The following is a 19430-nucleotide window of genomic DNA, read 5'->3' on the forward strand; positions in this document are numbered from 1 at the left end:
ACATATTCGGCTCACTAGGTACACATTTCTTGTAAACCTTGAAACTCTAAGCTTTATGGTAGGTTTACAATTACAGACAGGCTTTGTACTACTGTGGTACAAAGGTTAGTTTTGTTCAGAAGGAACTGGAAATCAATTACTTTGCATCATTGTTCCAGGAAGATTCCTCCTCAGCTAGTTCCCTTTTTAAATTCTGTTATATCAAGTCTAGAATGGTTCCTTTTACTTTCCTATCTTCTTTTTTAACAATCTGACTAGTTCTGCCTTTGCTGCTTTGCTTCAGGACATAACTTCTATCCACATCCTGTTGTTCAAAAGCACCTCTGGTATTCTTGTGATTGCTTACAACATTTGAATTCCTACATACTTGGCACACTCCTAAAATCCTTTCTGAATTCTCAAGGTATTTTCTTTTAAATACTGCCAAAAAAGGAAATTTGAGAACTGATATACTCAGGTAAAACACCATCATATTTTTTGTATGATGGAGATAATTCATTTTCAGTACACAAATAAAAATTTGGCTCCAGTTCCAGCAAGCGCATGTGTACAAAAATTATGGGAAGTTAAAGAGAATGATGCTTCAGAACTGTTCTCTCTTGATGTCTGTTCTTTATCTGCTGAGAACAAAAAAAAAGCAACAGCTAAATTTAAAATGGACTGAAAGTTGTCCAGCACTGTAATAAGCAATTCAGTAATGGTCTCCAAGACAAAGACATTTGAAAAATGCCTAAAACTGCTGGCAGCAAGCTCTTCAGAACACATGGAATCCTACTTAGTTCTCATGAATTCAAGTTATTCTTTCAAAAGCCTTTAAAAATAAAACAGCCCATGATATCAGCCTGTCATTTGTGACCTGCCCAGCATGGCCACTCTTAAACATGAGAGACAGAAAAAGAGCACTGCATGGATAGAATACTGATTTATTGGAAACAAATATTTACGTACAGTATTAAGGCAATCACTTCAACCATTTCTTTTTTAACAAGACAAAAGCTACCCCATTACAAGATTTTTTCAGTAACAGGATTAGATTTAGTAACAATGCAGAACATTTTAAATTCCCAAGATTGAGACCCTCTCATCTTTTATGCATCCCATCCTCCCACCCCCCACACCCCACCCCTATCAAAGGTGCTGGAAATTTAATTTCCTGCTCAGTGGTGCATTTAGTGGATTACCATCCAAAATTGGTTTCCTTCTTCACATCAGCACAAAATTCAAAAATGCAAGCAAGCCCAAGTTTCATGTGAACTCATTCACGTTCAGTTGCAGGCATCCAGTTTAAAATTCTTCCAATTTAAAGTTGGTATCCAAGCGGCTTTATAGATAAGGCTACTGACTCTGAAGATGTAACTTGTTCCGCTTAAATAAGACAAGGAAGCCAACTCCTTTATTTCTAGCTGGACACAGCTAACGGTTTTTACTTTTCATACAGGTGTATTGAGATCTGAATGCAAGGCTTTAGGCACAAGTCCTTTTATATCTGTACTTAAAGCCCTTACAAGGAAGCTTAGTAACACAGAGTTCTAGTTCCTACTGCAGACTTCTAGTAATACACCTACATGTCCTCAGCATTTTTTAGGTTTATCACAGGTGAACAGTTTAAGAATGACAAACTTGGGTAGCAAAAGTGTCTCCTCCTAAGCAATGCAGAGAATTTTCAGTCCAAGTTCAGACATTTTTCCTAGCAAGATCGTTGTCTCTTCTCCAAGGATGTAATATTTCAATCAACAGAACTCCTGTAGCTGACACATGATAATCAGCATAAGCAAAGCATGGGGGACAAGGCAAAACTTAAGTACTTTCAAAAGGGTGCAGCTGATGTTGGCGTTACCTTTTCAGTGGCGAACTCTTCAGCTGGAAACAAAGATCTAATAAATTTCAAGGCATAAACCAACTAAAATAAAATTATTTCCAATATTAGAGGTAGATTTTATCCAGTGTAATATATAATAGCCACTCCAGTATGTGCAGAGCTCTAGGAATTAAACAAGACTAACTTCGACCTACGTGCTCTTAGAATAATTACGGCAAGCATTTTGCATATCCTTCAAGAAAGCAGGCACACCACTCTGTAAAGAGAAAAGTGTAAAAGTCATTCTTGTATAATGTAATCAAGTAAAACTACGAGCAAAATGAGAATGCCCACCATATAGATCAAGGCCTTCAAACAAATACAGGACAATTCTAAAATCTGGTACAAAGCAGCAGACCATTCCTTTAATACTTCATGAACAGACTGCATAATTGGATTTTGCTTGTGTTAAGGCTATTCATACATGATCTGGAACACATATTTGTTGGGTTTTGTTGCAGAAATTTACCTGCCTGGTAGACTATCCAAAGGAATTTGATAGGAATTAAAAATAAAAATCAAGACAACTGGCGCGAGAGCAGACAAAACCAAGACTCTAAAAACAGGACTGCATAAGCACTAAAACGATCAATACATCCACTTCAGAAAGAAATAATTCTACCCAGCATGCAGAAGACAGGTATGGATGCAGTGAATACACTGTTTGAAACAGATTAGCCAAAGACAATTGCACTGTCAACCTTTACTTACCTTAGCAGCCCAATTGACCAGCCATGATGGAATCGTGCCACCAGGATTATCAACATAGTACATATAGACTAGAGATGAGAGAGAAGTTACCACAAAGTTATCCAGTCAGTCTGAGTACTCGCTCTAACAAAATGACAGAAGCTGTCGGTGTGCATGACTGAATTACCAAGTACAACATTTCTACTCTAAATTCTTCACAAAAAAGCCACCTTGCACTGAAGTGGAATGTTAAAGTATAGCCACATCCAGTTAACCTCCGGGAAGCTGAGAGTGCCATAATATTTAGACTACTGCAAACTATTTTAGGCAGCCTGTTTTATAAAATGAGGTTGTTTTTAAAGGACTAATCTCAGACAAGAGTCAATCTCTAGGTAAACCCTTTAATCTGTACATCTGCCAAACACGATGCTTATATCATTGCTGAGTTAACCAGATTTCAGCTAGCACCAGACTCTACCCAACTGAGCTGGCTGGCAGGAAAAGAAGCGCGGGCTGGGGGAGAGGGGGCGGAATGAGGGGGCAGAATGAAGTGGTCAGTAGTCTATTCTTAACTATCCAGCCCAACTGTTATATAAGATTCTTAACAGTAGTACACAGCACTGGACATTTCCAAAAGTTTCATTCATTTTAAAAGTATACCTAATGCTCAGTACATTCACTTTATAGTAACTGGTTTAGCTTAAAATTTCCAGTCTCCCTTTTTGTGCATTTTGCTAATACATACATTCTTTGGCTATATGACTTATGATCGCACTTTCTTGACCTCTTACCTTTAGATCCCATTTTGCCATCACTTTCAATTGCCAAACTTTGTTTATAGCTTTTAACTCTGATAATACCAGGCTTTTCAGGGCACTGAGGAACAGACACACTTTGAGCTAACACAACCCAGATCTTCCGCCCATCAACATCCATCTCTCGACATTCACGAATATAGACATACTGTATTCCAAGTTGAGGAGGCATGTCAAAACAGTGTCATCTGACATCTGATGAACTGACAAGTGAATTCCATTACAAATACCAGCCCCTTCAAGTTATTTCTTATGCTTCAGCACAATTCTGTCCTGCAGAGTAATAATTCAGCTATGCAAGCTTTAGCTGTGTGTGGGAAGAGGCACCCACACTCTTCTTCAAGCTATACGTAATTCATGTAACATAAGGACTGCAAGATCTTAGATCAAGTGCAGTACAGAATAGAAGCAGTACGTTGTTGGGATCCCTGGATGACCAGGTGACAAAAACTGCAGGAGGAACACAAAACTTGAAAGGATACATCTCTGTTTGAGAGAGGAAAAGGGTATTTCACTTCCCAGTAGATTACTTTTTCACCATTGTATGTTTTCTCATGCAGTTCTACAGTTGAAAAAGGAAGACTGTTAGATATTTTTAATTTCTACTGCAACAGAACCATACATAGCATCAAGAACTGCTCAGATTTCTGACAAGAACACATTTTATATGCAACCCTTATGTCAAAATTGGTATATATGTAGCAGTAGAAGCCATTTAAAAAAAGTTCTGTAGCAGGGTTGTTCAGGAACCAAATACACAGATATAGGTGGCCTGCTTTTCTGCTGCTATTGAATTCATTGATAAAAAAAAAAAAAAAACAAACAAAACACCAAAGAACCCGAAACACAAAACCAGAACAATTCTGAGGGGGAGGCAGAGTCAAATTCCTTTTCAGACAGTTAGTTCATTCAAAGCTTTTCCATTATAAAGCTTTTTTCTGACCAATGCATATTCTGTATAATTCTGAGCCACAAGTACTGTACGCTTTTTCACAAGCACGTCGTTATCCTTGTAAATTATAGGAACTAGGACGAGTACTGCTTTCTAATACTTGAAGAGGCCTGAACACAAGGGATTAATGAAGTTTGGAAAAGCTATCAGGGATTTCACAGCAGTATATACAGGCAACAATGAACACGAAGCTTGAGCAGTTTATGAGCCTTCATTACACCACCTTCAGTCTGCCTGGATACTCAATCATAAGGCAGCTGAATCGGAAAGAAAAAAAATCCAAGAATAGTTGCTAAAACATGGCAGTGACTCAGTCAGGTAGTACTGCGGCATAAAGGAAAAAAACTGTTCAAATCAAACTACATAAATGAGTCTGAATAACTGTCTACTGTACAGCTTCTTCCCTTCAGGCAAGAACTGCCATTCTCAGGGTGATGGACCTGACAAGCCATGGCGCTGAGCCAGGGTAAATACCTGTCTGCTCAGGGACCAGTCATTACATGGGTGCAGTTAAAAAGGGTGTGATCCAGAAAAATGGTTCACATTAACAGTCAGAGTGGTCTTTTCCTCCTTTAGAAGAGACTTCTGCCTGAGGTGCTATATATCCTTCAGAGCCAATGCACAGTCTGCCACATCACTTTCAGTGGTTTTGAAAATAAGGCTAGAACAAACTGATAATCTCATTGCTAAGGCAACAAGAGTGCCACAAATGGGAGATTCTTTCCCTATGTAACATGTTCCAAACTAGGCTTCTGTAAGTATGCCCTGCAGGTCAGCTGTAACCCACGAAAACAGCTTCTCCTCTTGTCCAGGCTGGAGCAGTATTAGCTGCACAATACTGCCAGTATTGTAACAAGCTTTACTGTATTCGTGTACAGCATTATCCTACCCACCAGAGGTCACTGGAGCATTGGTTTATTCTATTAGCTTTACTTGCATTTCTAACTGCAGAGCTTTCCTTTTTCAAAGGGATTAAGACACTATTTTAAAGACCTCGATGCAATTGTTAGCTACTAACTCATATACCTTTGTATCTTTTCAAACACAAAAAACCCCACGCAATAGCTAAGTCATGTCCCACCTGTATTGACTTTAGTCTGTCAGCACTAGTGGACAATTTCTGATCAAAGCACAATACCGTGCATTTTAATCAATAACCAGATTTCACTTAGCACTACTACAACAGATCACAAGTCCCTTTTATTCATAATAGGCACAGCTGCATTTACTGCTTAGCAGTCAATTCTTCCCATTAAATTGTTGGGAAGTATAATCTCAATCAGGACAGTGTTGCAATCAGGAATAGCAAGTTTCAATATTGCTCAGGCCCAACCATTTTGTATCATGCCACAGAAGCATGCGGTTCCTCAGTCACTTCTCTACAGTTTAGTCACAACTTCCCTGCTGAATTGGCAGCTGCAGCACAGACCAGGCCTGAGGATGTCCACATCTTGTAGATATGCAGGAGCCTGCTTTGGGAGTAGCCAGGGTACTAACAGCAACGCAACAGCAGCAGACTGATATCAAAATTACTGAGGTCTCAGGAAAACCCTTGGCAAGAACAGATCAAAGCACGACCCTCTGAAGTACTCACAGGAGTCCTGTCCATATCTGCCTCCAGTCAGGCCTTCATAAAGAGTTTTGCTGAACAGAACTTGAGGATAGAGATTAGCTCCTCTTACGCTTAGTGCAGGAGCAGTTACCTTTTCAACTAAAAAGACAGCTACTTCTACTCTGGTCACGTTTTTATTTCAATGCCAGCCAGCAGCTCAGCAGAGAACTCTTCTTTGGACTGCTATTAGTGCATAGCTGTAGAAGCAACAAGGAATACAAACAGTAAAACAAAAGGCTCTGAACAGAAGTTTTCTGGTTTTTCTCCTCAAATGTGAAAGGAGAAAAACCAAGCTTATACAGTTTACATTGAAAACGGTGGCTAGCATTATTTCATCACATGTACAGTTCTAAAGAATGAGTGGGCTTGTGTGAATTGTTATGCTATAAGGAAAGCAGTAATATTATGTTTACATCCTTCAAGAGTTAACTTCTGTGAAATGCTGGACTTGAAGTACTAGCATAAATATAAATTCACAGATGAACATATCATGGTCAGCAAGGATATAAATGCCAGTTTTACAATGTTACCTAGTTTTTAGATTAAGGGTGTACCTTTTGCCAACTGCTTCCTTTCTTTTCTTTAAGAAGGCATTTAAAAAAAAAAAGTGTTTGCTTAAGAAGGACTCAGTTCTCCTAAATGCTGTTAAATCAAAGACTACTGAAGTAACTTAAGATATCATAATATTTTTACATCCAATATGATAACGTTGACTCCCACTCCAGCTCTTTGTTTCATTAATGGCAAAGTGGCCTTTGCTACAGAAAAGCTATTGCCCGTTTTGACAAATAACACTTACTAATGAAGACCTAGCTTCTTAAGCTTGAACAAGTACTGACACATGTCAGCTGTGTGGTTCTTTGTACCAATACAGCCAAAGGCATTACCAGTAATCAATCACCATAGAGCTGTCCTAGACCTAACAAGCACAACATTTAAGAATTCTTTGGGTTTTAGCACTGTTCTTTGTTCAGCAAAACACTTTGACCATGTTTCAGTTTTATTGACCTGAACTGACTTTAGGCACAGGCTTGAAAGGGAAGGGCTCCTCATCTTTTAAACAAATGGATTACTGGATGCCTATATCAGCTGAATCCTTGTCTTGTCACTGCTGATTTAAGATGTTTTAACACCATACAGATATCCAAGTTCAACTTCCTTTTTCAAAGACAACATTAAATGAACACAACTAAATTAATTATTCCTTTCACTGTAAAACCCCAAAGTCACCAACTATTCTCTCGATACACCCATTTCTAATCATAAAAGGTGCCAAGAACAACCACTTCTTTCAGGAAAAGACATTCCATCACGCGTTAAACTGCTGCAAGTCATTGCACTGCTCCACTACAACATGAAAAGATGCACAAAAGGTACCATCTCCATCTCTCCCCAGAACACCTACTAAAATTTAACCTAGGAATTATAACACCTAGAAGCTGGAAGGTGCTCCAGCATAATAAATTATGTCAATTACATGCTTTAACCACCATGGAAAGAATTAATTCCAGAAGGAAGCTGTATGGTGACGAGATGTTAGCTGTTCCATGTCAGTGTCTACTTGCATATCTGCAGAGTGCAGCCTTATCCCAAAAGATAGTTAAGTCTGGCTGAAAGACTTTGGATACAGCAACTTTAAAATATCTTTGAACAAAGTTTTAGAGGGAAGAGTCAATGTGAACATAAATCTTGCTTTTAAACTGCCTACATGAGCTTACCTTTAACATACTTATCCCATTGTTTTCTGAAATCTAAATCCATATAGACATCTGCACACAGTTTTGGGGAACAGTCAGCAAGAACACCGAAGATTTTATACTCATAAAGTCCTGATTGCTGTGGAAACAGAATGGGGAGAGAAAAAGTCACACAGGAAAGGGAAGTACTCTGCAGCAGGGAGAACAGCTGAAGGAAGTTAGGTGGGGCACATACTACAAATTTGCTCAAGGGCTGTGAAAGCAAGTGCTCAAAAAACAATGCAAGATTCAGTCTTTAACCTCTCGACTTTTTGATCTATACATGCAAGTTTAAATCCAGACAGGCTGACCTGCCCAGCACAATGATTGTTCTTTCCCTTACACCAGTACCCTTCTACTTCATATTTAGTGCCAAAGGCAGCATGTTTCTTCATCTCCCCCCCCCGCCTTTTCATTTCCAGTGGTCAGTGCAGACTAAATTCTGCCCACACTGAAGCTCACCAGAAGCATTAAATTGTTGTGGCATAGTGTCCAGACTATACCCTGTACAGTGTGTTTAAGAATCTCAGCCATTTCCAGGAGGTTACCAAGTACTGCACAATCTGGAATAAGCTTTCCAGCAAGCCAGGTATGCTTATACTTCAGGCTGTGATATAAGAATGCTTTATAATGTTCATGCTTATATACAATGCACTATTATACCTGGCTTGAATACTTCTCAGCTATTTTCTTTCTGAAAGCTGCCTGCACTGAAGGGGTGGGGTGCAGGATATCTCCTATGTTAATGCTCTTAATGTTTCTCTCAACATATGGAAACTCCATCTGTGCCTATAGAGCAATGTTTGTTCTATTGTTAGTACCAGTCCAAGACTAAATTAAAACAATGAGAGCATTTTGAATATACAGTGTAGGAGGCAAATTCAAGCATTCCCAAGGAAAGGGAGGGAAGGATTATACAACATTCTGTTAGTGAATGGCTGATTTTTCTTCTTCCCCTCCCCTTCACAAATCAACCCTAGAAGATAAAGATTTGATGTACCAGAAGATAATAATAAGACGAAGAAGCTTAAGCTACTCATCTCCGCTGTAGCTTCACTGAAGCAGCAATTCCTAGCTTCAAACCTGAATTGTTCAGCACCTGTGCAGCCCCCTGCACTCATGTCATCTTTGTAAAAGACATCAACATTTTTATTTTCACAAGAAAAACTAATTTTGAAAATATCATACCTGAAATTGAGCCGACACCCAACAGCATATGCCAAAGCACCAACTGGTACTTCAAAAATAGTTGTTTAGCTTAAACACTATTTCATTCCAGGTTCCCAGTCAGAAATGCTATGTGGATTATCTTGCATGTATGTATATTTACATTAAGTGTCACATAATGCAGGAGAACAGCAAACCGTAATTCTCCTCAGTCCTCTAGTAATTCAGAAAAAAAGTCTTACTTCCTCATGTCATTGGGCTGCTTTTCCACTGAAGAACAGAAATCTTTGTATTCTCTTTCTGGACTTTGATTACGACTGCATCTTGAGAAGTAACAAACCAAGCTGCCCCCAAACTGCATGCTGACTGCAGAATTAAAAAGCTAGTTATTCATCAGCACACTCACTTTTTTTTTTGCATCCTCTAGCTCCTCTTAATCTGTTCGATAGAAGCAAGCCACGCAATAATTTTCTCATTTAAGTTATCAGAGCTTGCCTCAAAGGTTTTGCATAGAATTGTGTGCTTTGTGCCTTAGTGAGGACAGACTAGAGTTTCACACTTCCAAACAGAGTAAAAGCTTTAGGACCACAAACTATTACATTTTATTGCTTGTTTCTAAAGCTTTTGTGTTCCACCCAATAGGAGCTGGAAGTGCCTGCAATACTTTTTCATTGAGGATTATCAAAAGATACACATACAATGTAGGTTGTTAAAGCATTTTTGCTATAGACAGAACCTCCATCACAGGTTAACATAGAGCTGTAGTAATGTCATTTACTGCCACGTAATTCAGAAGCCACTAAATAGAGAGTGCAAGTGCTGCACTACCTAATATGCTTACAAATATCTGAAGGGTGGGTGTCAGGAGGATGGGGCCAAACTCTTCAGTGGTGCCCAGCGACAGGACAAGGGGCAATGGGCACAAACTGAAGCAGAGGAAGTTCCGTCTGAACATGAGGAAGAACTTCTTCCCTCTGAGGGTGATGGAGCACTGGAACAGGCTGCCCAGGGAGGTTGTGGAGTCTCCTTCTCTGGAGATATTCAAGACCCGCCTGGACAAGGTCCTGTGCAGCCTGCTCTGGGTGACCCTGCTTCAGCAGGAGGGTTGGACTAGATGACCCACAGAGGTCCCTTCCAACCCCGACCATTCTGTGATTCTGTAATCTCCGGACTTAACAGACGGGATTCTACTTTACATTCAAAGGTATGCTCCCAGCTGGTTCACAATATCAGTTCAGTCATTCTTGCATCTGTAGCCTTCAAGTTCTTATGCTGTAGCTCAAGACAGATCAAGAAATTATGCTGTCCTCTACCAGTCTATCTGTTCCACTGCTAGACAAATCGTGGCATGCATCATTAAATATCTTCTACTAAAAAAGGTAGAATTTTGATAACAGTAAGAAATAATAAACTGTGATCTGAAAAATGAACAGTACATCTTGCAGGAGGTAAGACAGACAAAAACACTCAACAAAAACAGCAGTCTACAATAAGAAAGTTAAAACTTTTCAGGTTCTCAGAGGCCGAGCAGCAGGAGAGCCAATCTGTGAGCTGGAATACAGCACAGAGAAAGAAAGCCCAGGTGATCTATTAGTGTAGCCTGCAGAGAAGGTGGAAAGAGAAGGCAACAGGAAATATAATTGCTGCCTGCAGCTTCCTGGACTACCACTGCTGTAGCAGACCTGCAGTTCAGTTAAGTGTTAAGAGCCAGTTTTTCCAGTAACAGCTTTAAGCAAAGACCCTCCTGCTAGAACTTGGTTCCTCTTCTCATGTTGCAATTTGAAGCACCTGAAATATGAAGCAACTGAAAGACAAAACAAATGAGAGACTTATTTCCCAGCAGAATCAGAAAACTGGACTTGGAAAGGTCCCTTGCATCCTACCTTGCCCGTCTACGTACCCTAAATCAGGGTCAACATATAAGATGCCAAAAAAAAAAAAAAGACACCTGTATGTTTTTCAGTCAGCTCAATAGCTCTTCTACATAAAAGCATCAGAAGACAGGGCTACTTTCCATCTAGCCAGCTGCAAGTCAGGCAGCAGCACCAAAGCCACAGCAACACAGGCTGCCCCAACACAAGTCTCATGGACGCCTGCTCCCGTTTGTCTGGCCACGTCCAGCCTCCGGCTTCCCGAAGCCGCTTTCCCTTCATTCACTGCATGATGCATTCACGGGCCTGTGGTGAGCTCCAGGCCTGAAGTTTCTATTTTATCCACCCCAGAAGCAACACCCCATGTCACCTCATTTCATCAGTATATCTCACTCCTGCCTGGATACCTGGCAGACACCACACGCTCCCCTTTGCTGCATGCACGCATCGTCTTGCTCTTGCCGGTTACCATGTCCATGATGCAAATAGCGACCATTTACCACCAAAAAACTCGAGGTGTATGAACTGACTTTTTTTTTTTTTTAAAAAGACTTTCCCTACCCTGTCTTGCCTTTCACACAGACCTATATGCTTGCTTTATTTACTATTTTTAACATGACCACACCTGAAATGATGTTTCAGAATACAGATCCGAAATTTTCATGCAAAGCACAGCTGAAGCCCAGCTTTACAAGGCGTTGAGAAGTAACAATGATCACAGAACTAAATAGGGTATTTACATGGGTTCAAAAGTCATTATTAAATCATAAATCATTGTGATTTATGATTTAACAGTCACTATATTAATCACAAGTCAGTTCTGGAAGCCTAAACTTTTGAACTTCTTAAAAGAAGTTCCCGCAAAACCGGGAGGAATTTCACTCCAACCCTTCCTGAATCACCTCCTGATTTTAGAAGGAGAAAGGCGGAAAATCCGTCTGAAGGGTGATCTGAGAGGCAGCAGGGCGGGCAGCGGGAGCCTGCAGACGAGGAGGATGCTCCGGCACGGGAGGTGCGGAGGGGCCGCCCCTCCTCCGCCAGCCGCACCCCTCGGGGGGCTCGGCGCAGCAGCGGGACGCGCGGAGCAAACCCCCCCGTCAGCAGCGCCGGGACCTCCTCCAGCCAGCTTCAAGGGCCCCGCAGCCTGTACGAGCGGTGCTCGCTGCGGCGGGCAGCTTTCTCCAGCCGCAGTTAATAGCATTACCCCGAAAGCCGCTTTCCCGGGAGCCCGGAGAAACCGAGCCGCGGCCGATAGCACCTGGACGGGCAACGGACCTCAGCCCGCCCAGCGCGGGGAGCCGGCGGCTCTGGCCGGGGCCGTGCCGGCTCTCCCCCGCCCGCCCCGGGCAGCTACGGCCGCGCTCCCCCGGCTGCCCGCCCCACGCACGGCTCAGCCCCGCATGGAGAGGGCCCGAGGCACGGCCGCCCCCCGGCGCGGGGGAGCCCCTCGCCCGCCCGCCCACCTCGTCGTACAGCCGGTAGATCCTCACGCCCGTGCTCCCCACCAGGAGCTGCCAGGGCCCGCCCGCGGCCGGCGCCGGCTGGTCCAGCTCCCGGCAGGCGGCCCCAAACTGCTCCTCGGAGAAGCACCGCGGCGGCGGCGCCTCCATTCCCCGCGGCGGCGGGAGGAGGCGGCCGGGCGCGGGGCAGCGCCGGGCCCAGCCAATGGCCGCCGCCCCTCCCCGCCGGCCGCCCGGCCCCCGCCGCGCCCCGGGGGCGCCGCGCCGGCATGACGGGGCCGCGGGGGCGGCGGTGCGTATGCTGCGCTCCCCGGTGTGGGCATGAGACCGCGGTTTGTCGGGGGGGGGGTGGGGAGGGGGGAGACGCCGTTAATGTGCGTGGCACCTGGTGGTGCCCGAGCGGAGCCCAGTCCCGTGGGTGTGCTGGTCAGGGCCATCCCTTTTGGGTGTCCTGCAAGGACAGAGATTGAATAGTCTTCTACGGGCATGTGTATTTACATATTTTCAGATTTTATAAAGCAGTGTTCCTTGAGGAGTGTTAACAGGCGGGTAGAGAAGGAGACTGTTAATGCTGTACAGCTGTTGCAGGTGTGTTGGGCACCGGCGCACACCTGCCCAGGCCCAGGCAGAGGGGACAGCAGGCTCCGGCCCAGGGTGGGCTGGGGAGGACGGGGTGGAAGGGGACAGAAAACTCTCGCTGGGCTGAGCGGGGACACATCTCACACCTTACTTACAGTCCTGCTGAATGACCCTGCCTGTAACGACATGCTGACGTGTGAGGCTGGCACAGCCAGCCAGAGCATTCCCGTCATCAAGATGTAAGTGGCTAAGGCAGGTTTTCTCCCTGAAGCTGTAAATCTGTTTTCATTCCAGCTTTATTTTTCTGATTCCTGTGAGATTTCCCTGCTGAACACTGCGTCTTTAGAATAAAATGCAAGCAGCTCTGAGCTGCGGGACATCACCAAACCTGCTGACTGACAGAGAGCCTGTCTCACAACACTAGCCCAATGTACTTGGTGGTAACCTCTGTGCAAGCCTGGTGAAATTTAGCTTTTTCTAGCTTCCCTGCCAAGTGGCTGAGTTCTTTGACAAAGAGTTCACTTATGTCAGCTGTCCCTTGCAGTTTCAGTCGATTGGTTTGCAAGCAGAGCATGAGGATTTCTGGCTGGCTCTGGTTTGGACATACAGGCTGAGCATCATCCTTGCACAGTCCAGAAAACTGGACAGAGAGCTGTCACAGAAGGCAAGATGGTATCTCATGATCCTCCCCCCAGCATGTACATTTGATGCCAGAATTTGACCTGTAGCATCTTTCTAAAATAACATCACCAGTGGTGATAAGTCTCTGCTCATACATTACCTGCTCTCGCCTCCCCAGTGAAACTGCTAGGCAAACATTCCAGTTCTTTTGTTTTATTTTTGTAGTATAGTTACCTGCATTATGACCTTGTAATATTTATACAATACATATAAAATATTTAGGCTTATTTGTGTTCTTTGTGAATTACAATGGCGTGCTTTCTGTCAGCCCAGCTGGTTCTCCAAAACATCATGACAATACATTTCTTACGGCTGAACCCTTACGTGTAAATTCTTGGCTGAGCTAAGTTGACTTCAGTGGAGCTATGCTGCTTACCCTGCTGAGGATCTGGTCTTTAAAATGGAATAAGACACAATGGACTGATTTAGTTTATCTTGCAGAAACATTTCTTTAAACGGTAGGTTTACTTCTGCAGCAATTTTATCAGATTTCTATCTCACTTTTAAATCCCATTCATGCTCTGAAATAGGACTCACGTGAGACTGAAGGAGCTTGCGGCTCTTGTTTGTACAGAGATGACTTTCACTCAGTATGAAAAAGGAGGAGTTGTGAGTCAAAAGTGGATGTTTAACGTGCAGCAAGGACACGTGCCTGTGAGATTACATGATCTCTTGGGGAGCCTTGTTTGTGCAAAAGGACTGATCACAGCTCAATTTTGCCGGTTTTTTTTTTGCGGTAAACATTTTGCATTATATGGTTGTCTGCATGGCATCAGAGTTGTAAGCTGGCTACAGCTGCCTGGCCGCTCCCTCTTCCCCCAGCACTCTCATGGAAAAAGAGATTTATCTCACAAGGCTACTCTAGGGACCAAAGCTTTCAGAAAAGGCATTACTATGTGACCTTTTTTCTTGGTAAGTAAGGAGTGGTGATTACTAAGAAAGCACAAACAGTTCTGAAAGGAGACTTTATGTTCTATTTTCATGTATGTTTATGTAAGTGTTCTTATTTATCACTTGTATGTCCATGTATTGCCCTTAGCTTAGGGACAGAAGCTACACTTTGAACCCAAACCCTTTGATATCTGCACTAGTAGATGGCTGTAGCCTGGGGTGAGTTCAGACACAGCAGGGACTAACTTCTTAGAGCTCTGCCCCAACAGACGGTAGGATAGCAACTGCTTCAGGGCAGCTGGTTCTGGGAACATGAACCCAAGTTTGAGCACAGCTACCAAAGGCAGCCTAGATACAGCACGATCCTGTCCCACACATGGATCTGGGACCTAAATACTAGGTGAATGGAAATAGAGGGTTACTATTCTAGGGCAATGAGGGGGAGTTTCAAAAGTGCCCACAACTTGACCTTAGTATCTCTTAGGCATTTAGCTGCTGCTGCTTCCAGTGGGACACAATACCTCAAGGAAACGTGCTGATCTGGACTATCAATGGGATTAAAGCACCTAAATCGCCCACCTGTTTTTTAGAATGGAAACAATCTGTATTAATTCCAGCTTAGCACCTAACTTTTGTGCTACTGAAATCAACGCTGAGTAATCCATTGAATTCTATGGTGTGGAATCAAACCAGTAAATTGGAGAATTCCTCCGTCAGGAAATCATATGTGGCCAGAAGTGAAAAGAGCAGAGAATACTACATTGATGTTTTCAGGGCCCAGATGATTTCCAGTGTTTGTTTTGGATATGGGTATCCATATGTGAGAGAGTGCTTCCAGCTATATTGTGTTTTCCTGCATCTGTCTCCGTGTGGCACTGGTGCACTTTCAGAAATTCTTCAAGATGAACTGAACATGTGGGATTTTGATGGATTCAACTGCTGTGCAGACATTTATATACTATTGTCATTCCATTTGACTCAGTGCATTCCAAAAACTTTGCAAAAGTGCTGAATAGTCCTGACACCATTTATACAATATGCACACTCATATTTCTATTATACACAGCCAAACCAATTATAATCTTCTGCTACTGTTGTTTTTTTGACTGCATTAAGTAAAAGCCTGCCTTACAAATTGTTTCATGACTTTTGCAGCTTGCAAGAAGCAAATTCTTCATCCAGAAAGCTGAGAAGTAACAATAGCATCTCCTACCACAGACATGCATGTGTGAGGTAGTCTATATTATCTTCTCCTGTATGAGTCAAAGGGAAACCTGTTTTTTTTCAACATTTTTAGAATATGCAGAAAATCTAGCCTGTCTGCCACATTGACATCTTCATATATTTTATATATTTTATTATTGTCACTCTGGGTGCCCCTTTCTGCCGAAGTATATAGGCAGGAAGGGGCACCCAGAGTGACAATCATCTCTTTTGCAAAGAACTAGCACAAGACATGCACTGTCTGAGCTGTCAGAAGAGGTCTTAAGTGGCCGTCGAACACTGGCCTGTAATGGCTTTCTTCATAGAGTTCAATTTAACCCCAAACTATAACTGTTGAGTATTTAGTTTCAACAGACCTCCACCCAAATAGGAGAGGATTCAGAGAGTAACTGGAGTTCTGCTGATATCCTGCCTTCTAATACTAAATATTTTTTATCTTTGGTGAAGAGTTTAATATGCTGGACTCCTGGTGTCAGGACCCATCTCTTTCACTTGGCCATGTTTACTTTTGATTTACACCTTTTAGCCACAGCTTTTCTTGAAAGTAATGCACTTCTAGTGCAAATAAACTGGAGGTTGTGAGGTGCAACCTATTTACCTGGCCTTGAGGAAAGAGGAGGCATTTTTAAACTTCGCTGTAGGGAAGAAGGGATTGCACTAATATCTGCATGACCTAAAACGACTTATTCAAAAGATAAGCAAGGCTGTTTAGATCTTGACTTGATTTGGCACGTGGTTGTCACTACCACACCCTCTACTTTCCTAACCTGTTTATGTGGATGTAGAAATATTTCTAAACATTTCCTTTTGCCTGTGATGCTAAAGCAGATGATATATATGAACAGCTCTCTTGTGGGAATAGTGAGAACTGGTCTTATTGCAATGATTCTTTCTTTTCTTTCTTAACTACCCTTTAGGTCAGACACTTGACTTACTCTTAATGTCACAGAATTCATGTAGGAGAAAATCTGGGTATTTTAGCTATATGCAGTATTTTAGATAGTTCTTGTGCATAAATTGTAGTATTGTAATAGAGTAGGACAAAGAAAGACTCATCAGACAGGGTAAAAAGCCAAAGATTTAAAATTAACATAAAGAAATTAGAAAATTTGGAAATAAACCATAAGTTTTTAACAGTGAAGACAGTAACATTTAAATGAATTGACAAAACAAATTCTCTGTCTCTTGATTTGATGATTTTCTGAAAACTATACTTAAGATGAGCAGAGAATTTTGGTTTCATAGTATGGATCTTGGACTGAATGTAAAATTGAATGCTTTGTGTTACGCAGGATGTCAGCTAAGATAATCTGAAGGCTGCTTCTGGCCATTAACCTGCATATCTGTGCATCAACAGCCATGGAACACCAATTTTCCCAAGCTGTCTAGAGCCTACAAAGAAGCTTGTTTTAAAGGAAGTAATTCAATCAATGGCCTGTGTAGGTTAGCTGAAAGCTCATCATTTGCTTTCCACTGCTGGAGCGTCAATTAAAACTGGCTGCAATGCTCGGTATTCATTAGACTGACCATTTGGAGAGGGAGCAGTGTGTGCTCTTTCTGCCAGATCTACTGGCAGAGCAGGGAAGCAAGCTACAAAATGTCTCTTGACATCGTCTGCTAGGTGAGCTTGGACAAATCACGTTTTCAGCTCTTTGTCTGCATTTCCCTTCATGTTTTTGTGCCCTGTAAATTCTTTGGGGTGCTCAGTGCAGGTGGAGAAACAAGAAAAGCCCTCTGCAGTGATTCGAGAATTCGTTCTATCAGCAGAGCCATGGGAAGAGATCATTCCTACCCTGACTTAAATCTCATCTGAATCTGCTGGATCCTACCGCAATAGTCTCTAACAAAAAGCACGGTTAAGGTGAAATTACATTGTCTTGTGTTTGTTACCAGGCTTCCTCCTAGCTCAGCCAGAAGGCTGCCCTGTTGGCTAAAGATTCAGAGCTTCTGTAACCGCCTTGTGCAAGATTCAGGATTTGGCTTCTGGTGGTGTGGCACATCCCTCTGTTAATTAACAGCACATGCCCACATAAGGAATGCAGCTCTTCAAATGTGGACTTCATGTAATTATGAAAGCGGTAGGAGATAAGAATAATTGTTTTCAGCTCCAGATGTCCTGTCTTCTTCAGCGCTGCAGGAAGATTATGTGAAAGTCGAACAGGGCAGTAACAAAGTTCAAATGCACAGCAGGATAACTGATGTTGACTGAAGTACTGGTAGGATCTAATCGAGTTCAAAGAAAATTCCTTTCCATATTCCTAGTCACCAAAGAGGTTTCTCACTGTTGTTACAATCACATCCGTTTCACGAGCCTGATTACACACAAAGTGGGTGGTTTGCATAGCTATCAACCAACAGGGCTGAACTGCCTTGTGCTGTGAACTGTTTTAATGAGGGGAGCTCCAGCATTTTATGTGAAATGATTTAGTTCTCTGGTTTAACTGGCTTTGTTGAGGACTCCATTCCCCATCACAAAGCACATACACTGTATGGCGTGATAAATTTACAACATACTAAACATGTTGATAGAATGCTTTATAAAAGTTTCAGTAAATGCAGTCAACTGGTGTGTTGTGTCCGTGTGTGGGCTTAGGAATGAAATAAAGGAAAATTCAGTGGAGGGTTAGGGAAAAGGCAAGAAAAACTAATTGAATAGGCAGTCCACAATGGTTGTACTTTGCCAGATTAATGAGTCACTGTTTGCTGTGCTGTTAAGGCCCAGGAGACTGTTAGAAACTCAAAAGAAGCCATGAAGTATTGTAAGTGTGTCTTAGTAGGCAGAGCAATAGCATTGCTCAATTTATGAGTAAAACTCTGCTCTCTCAGTAGGCTGCATGAGTTCCAGACTCACACAGGCTTCTTGCCTATCGTCCCAGCCGCTGAAGCTGCACCTCCTCTGAAGCAGCTGTGTTAAGGCCAGAGGGAAGAGATTTTTGTCATTTAGGGCAGGTCCTAAAGGGGAACTATGTAGCATTTAAGCATGGCAGTCCAAAATTGTGAACCTGTAATCCTTCACTGCAGCTGATGTCCTGAAGTTTCCTCAGCTGTTTGCAGTGGATTTCTACAGGTGCCAAACATACTGCTTTGGGTATGTTTGGTACTTCTTTCTATGTATCCTTGGAGAGTCATGCTTAGAACACAGCAGGACCTTAAAAGGCAGAGGTAGTCAGTCATCCCCGTTTTAAAAAGGCCAGAGGCATGGTGCCCAAGTTGTATTCGACCCTTATACGCCTCAGCACTACAAACCCACCCTTGTAAGGGAGAGCCCACTCATCGCTCAGCACTGGAGGGAGACATCATTCCCATCACTTTCCATTGCAGCTTTTCTGCTTCACGAAAAGGAGTTACAATTGCACTGCGTCTAGAAGACTTGCTAGCCCATTGTTAGGTATTTGTTTGTACAGAAACATGTGAATTCCAAGCCCAGCTTCAATGCTTGTTTATGTGTGCTTCAGATTAGTTTCTCAAAAATCAGTCTTGGGAGTTAATTTATGTAATACTTTCAGTAATAAACTTGACATGGAAAAGTAAGAATGTACTAGTGAAACTGCTGATGGTGTAAGCATGGGTGGGAGGTCCTTCATCAACGCAGGGGGACCAAATACTACACTGGAAGGACTAGAGAGGAATTGATGTAATAGGAGTGGGGTGAAGTTTAGATCATGCACATATGTGCCAACAGCAAGAGTTTCTGATACAAAGTGATAAATGGAACTGATACTGGAGAAAAATCCAGATATACTGAACAATCAGAGGATAATTATGAAATCTTAGTATTTCTGGTAGAGAAAGGAAAATAGTTGCGCTTCCATGCAGAATACTGGTGAGGCCACATCTGAAAAGAATATGATTGGAAGTAAGACCTTTCATAATTCATAGTTGCCTATGAATACA

The 19430-nt window shown here is 42.5% G+C and overlaps 2 protein-coding genes across 2 annotated transcripts in view; one reads left to right on the plus strand and one right to left on the minus strand.

Annotated features, from left to right (window-relative positions):
• The window catches only part of TMEM100 (transmembrane protein 100), a 58217-nt gene that overhangs the window by 29946 nt on the left and 8841 nt on the right, over window positions 1-19430 (plus strand). The window lies entirely within an intron of this gene.
• On the minus strand, window positions 908-12365 carry PCTP (phosphatidylcholine transfer protein). The gene is made up of 6 exons (XM_075440774.1): window positions 12165-12365; window positions 7646-7763; window positions 3846-3925; window positions 3340-3511; window positions 2570-2637; window positions 908-2075 (listed from the first exon to the last, which is right to left on the minus strand). The coding sequence occupies exons 1-6, from the start codon at window positions 12309-12311 to the stop codon at window positions 2010-2012; spliced, it is 651 nt and encodes a 216-aa protein (XP_075296889.1). The 5' UTR covers window positions 12312-12365; the 3' UTR covers window positions 908-2009.

Source organism: Opisthocomus hoazin, chromosome 21 (assembly GCF_030867145.1).
Source record: "Opisthocomus hoazin isolate bOpiHoa1 chromosome 21, bOpiHoa1.hap1, whole genome shotgun sequence".
NCBI classification, from domain to species: domain Eukaryota; kingdom Metazoa; phylum Chordata; class Aves; order Opisthocomiformes; family Opisthocomidae; genus Opisthocomus; species Opisthocomus hoazin.

Bases quoted from the DNA above. Each gene is read 5' to 3' on its own strand.
- PCTP (XM_075440774.1), bottom strand. From the start codon at position 12,311: ATGGAGGCGCCGCCGCCGCGGTGCTTCTCCGAGGAGCAGTTTGGGGCC. The intron at 7,764-12,164 runs GTGGGCGGGCGG...CTGTTTCCACAG, and splicing joins TCTACCGGCTGTACGACGAG to CAATCAGGACTTTATGAGTA. The intron at 3,512-3,845 runs GTATCCTTTCAA...CTTGGAATACAG, and splicing joins TTCCTCTCTCAAACAGAGAT to TATGTCTATATTCGTGAATG.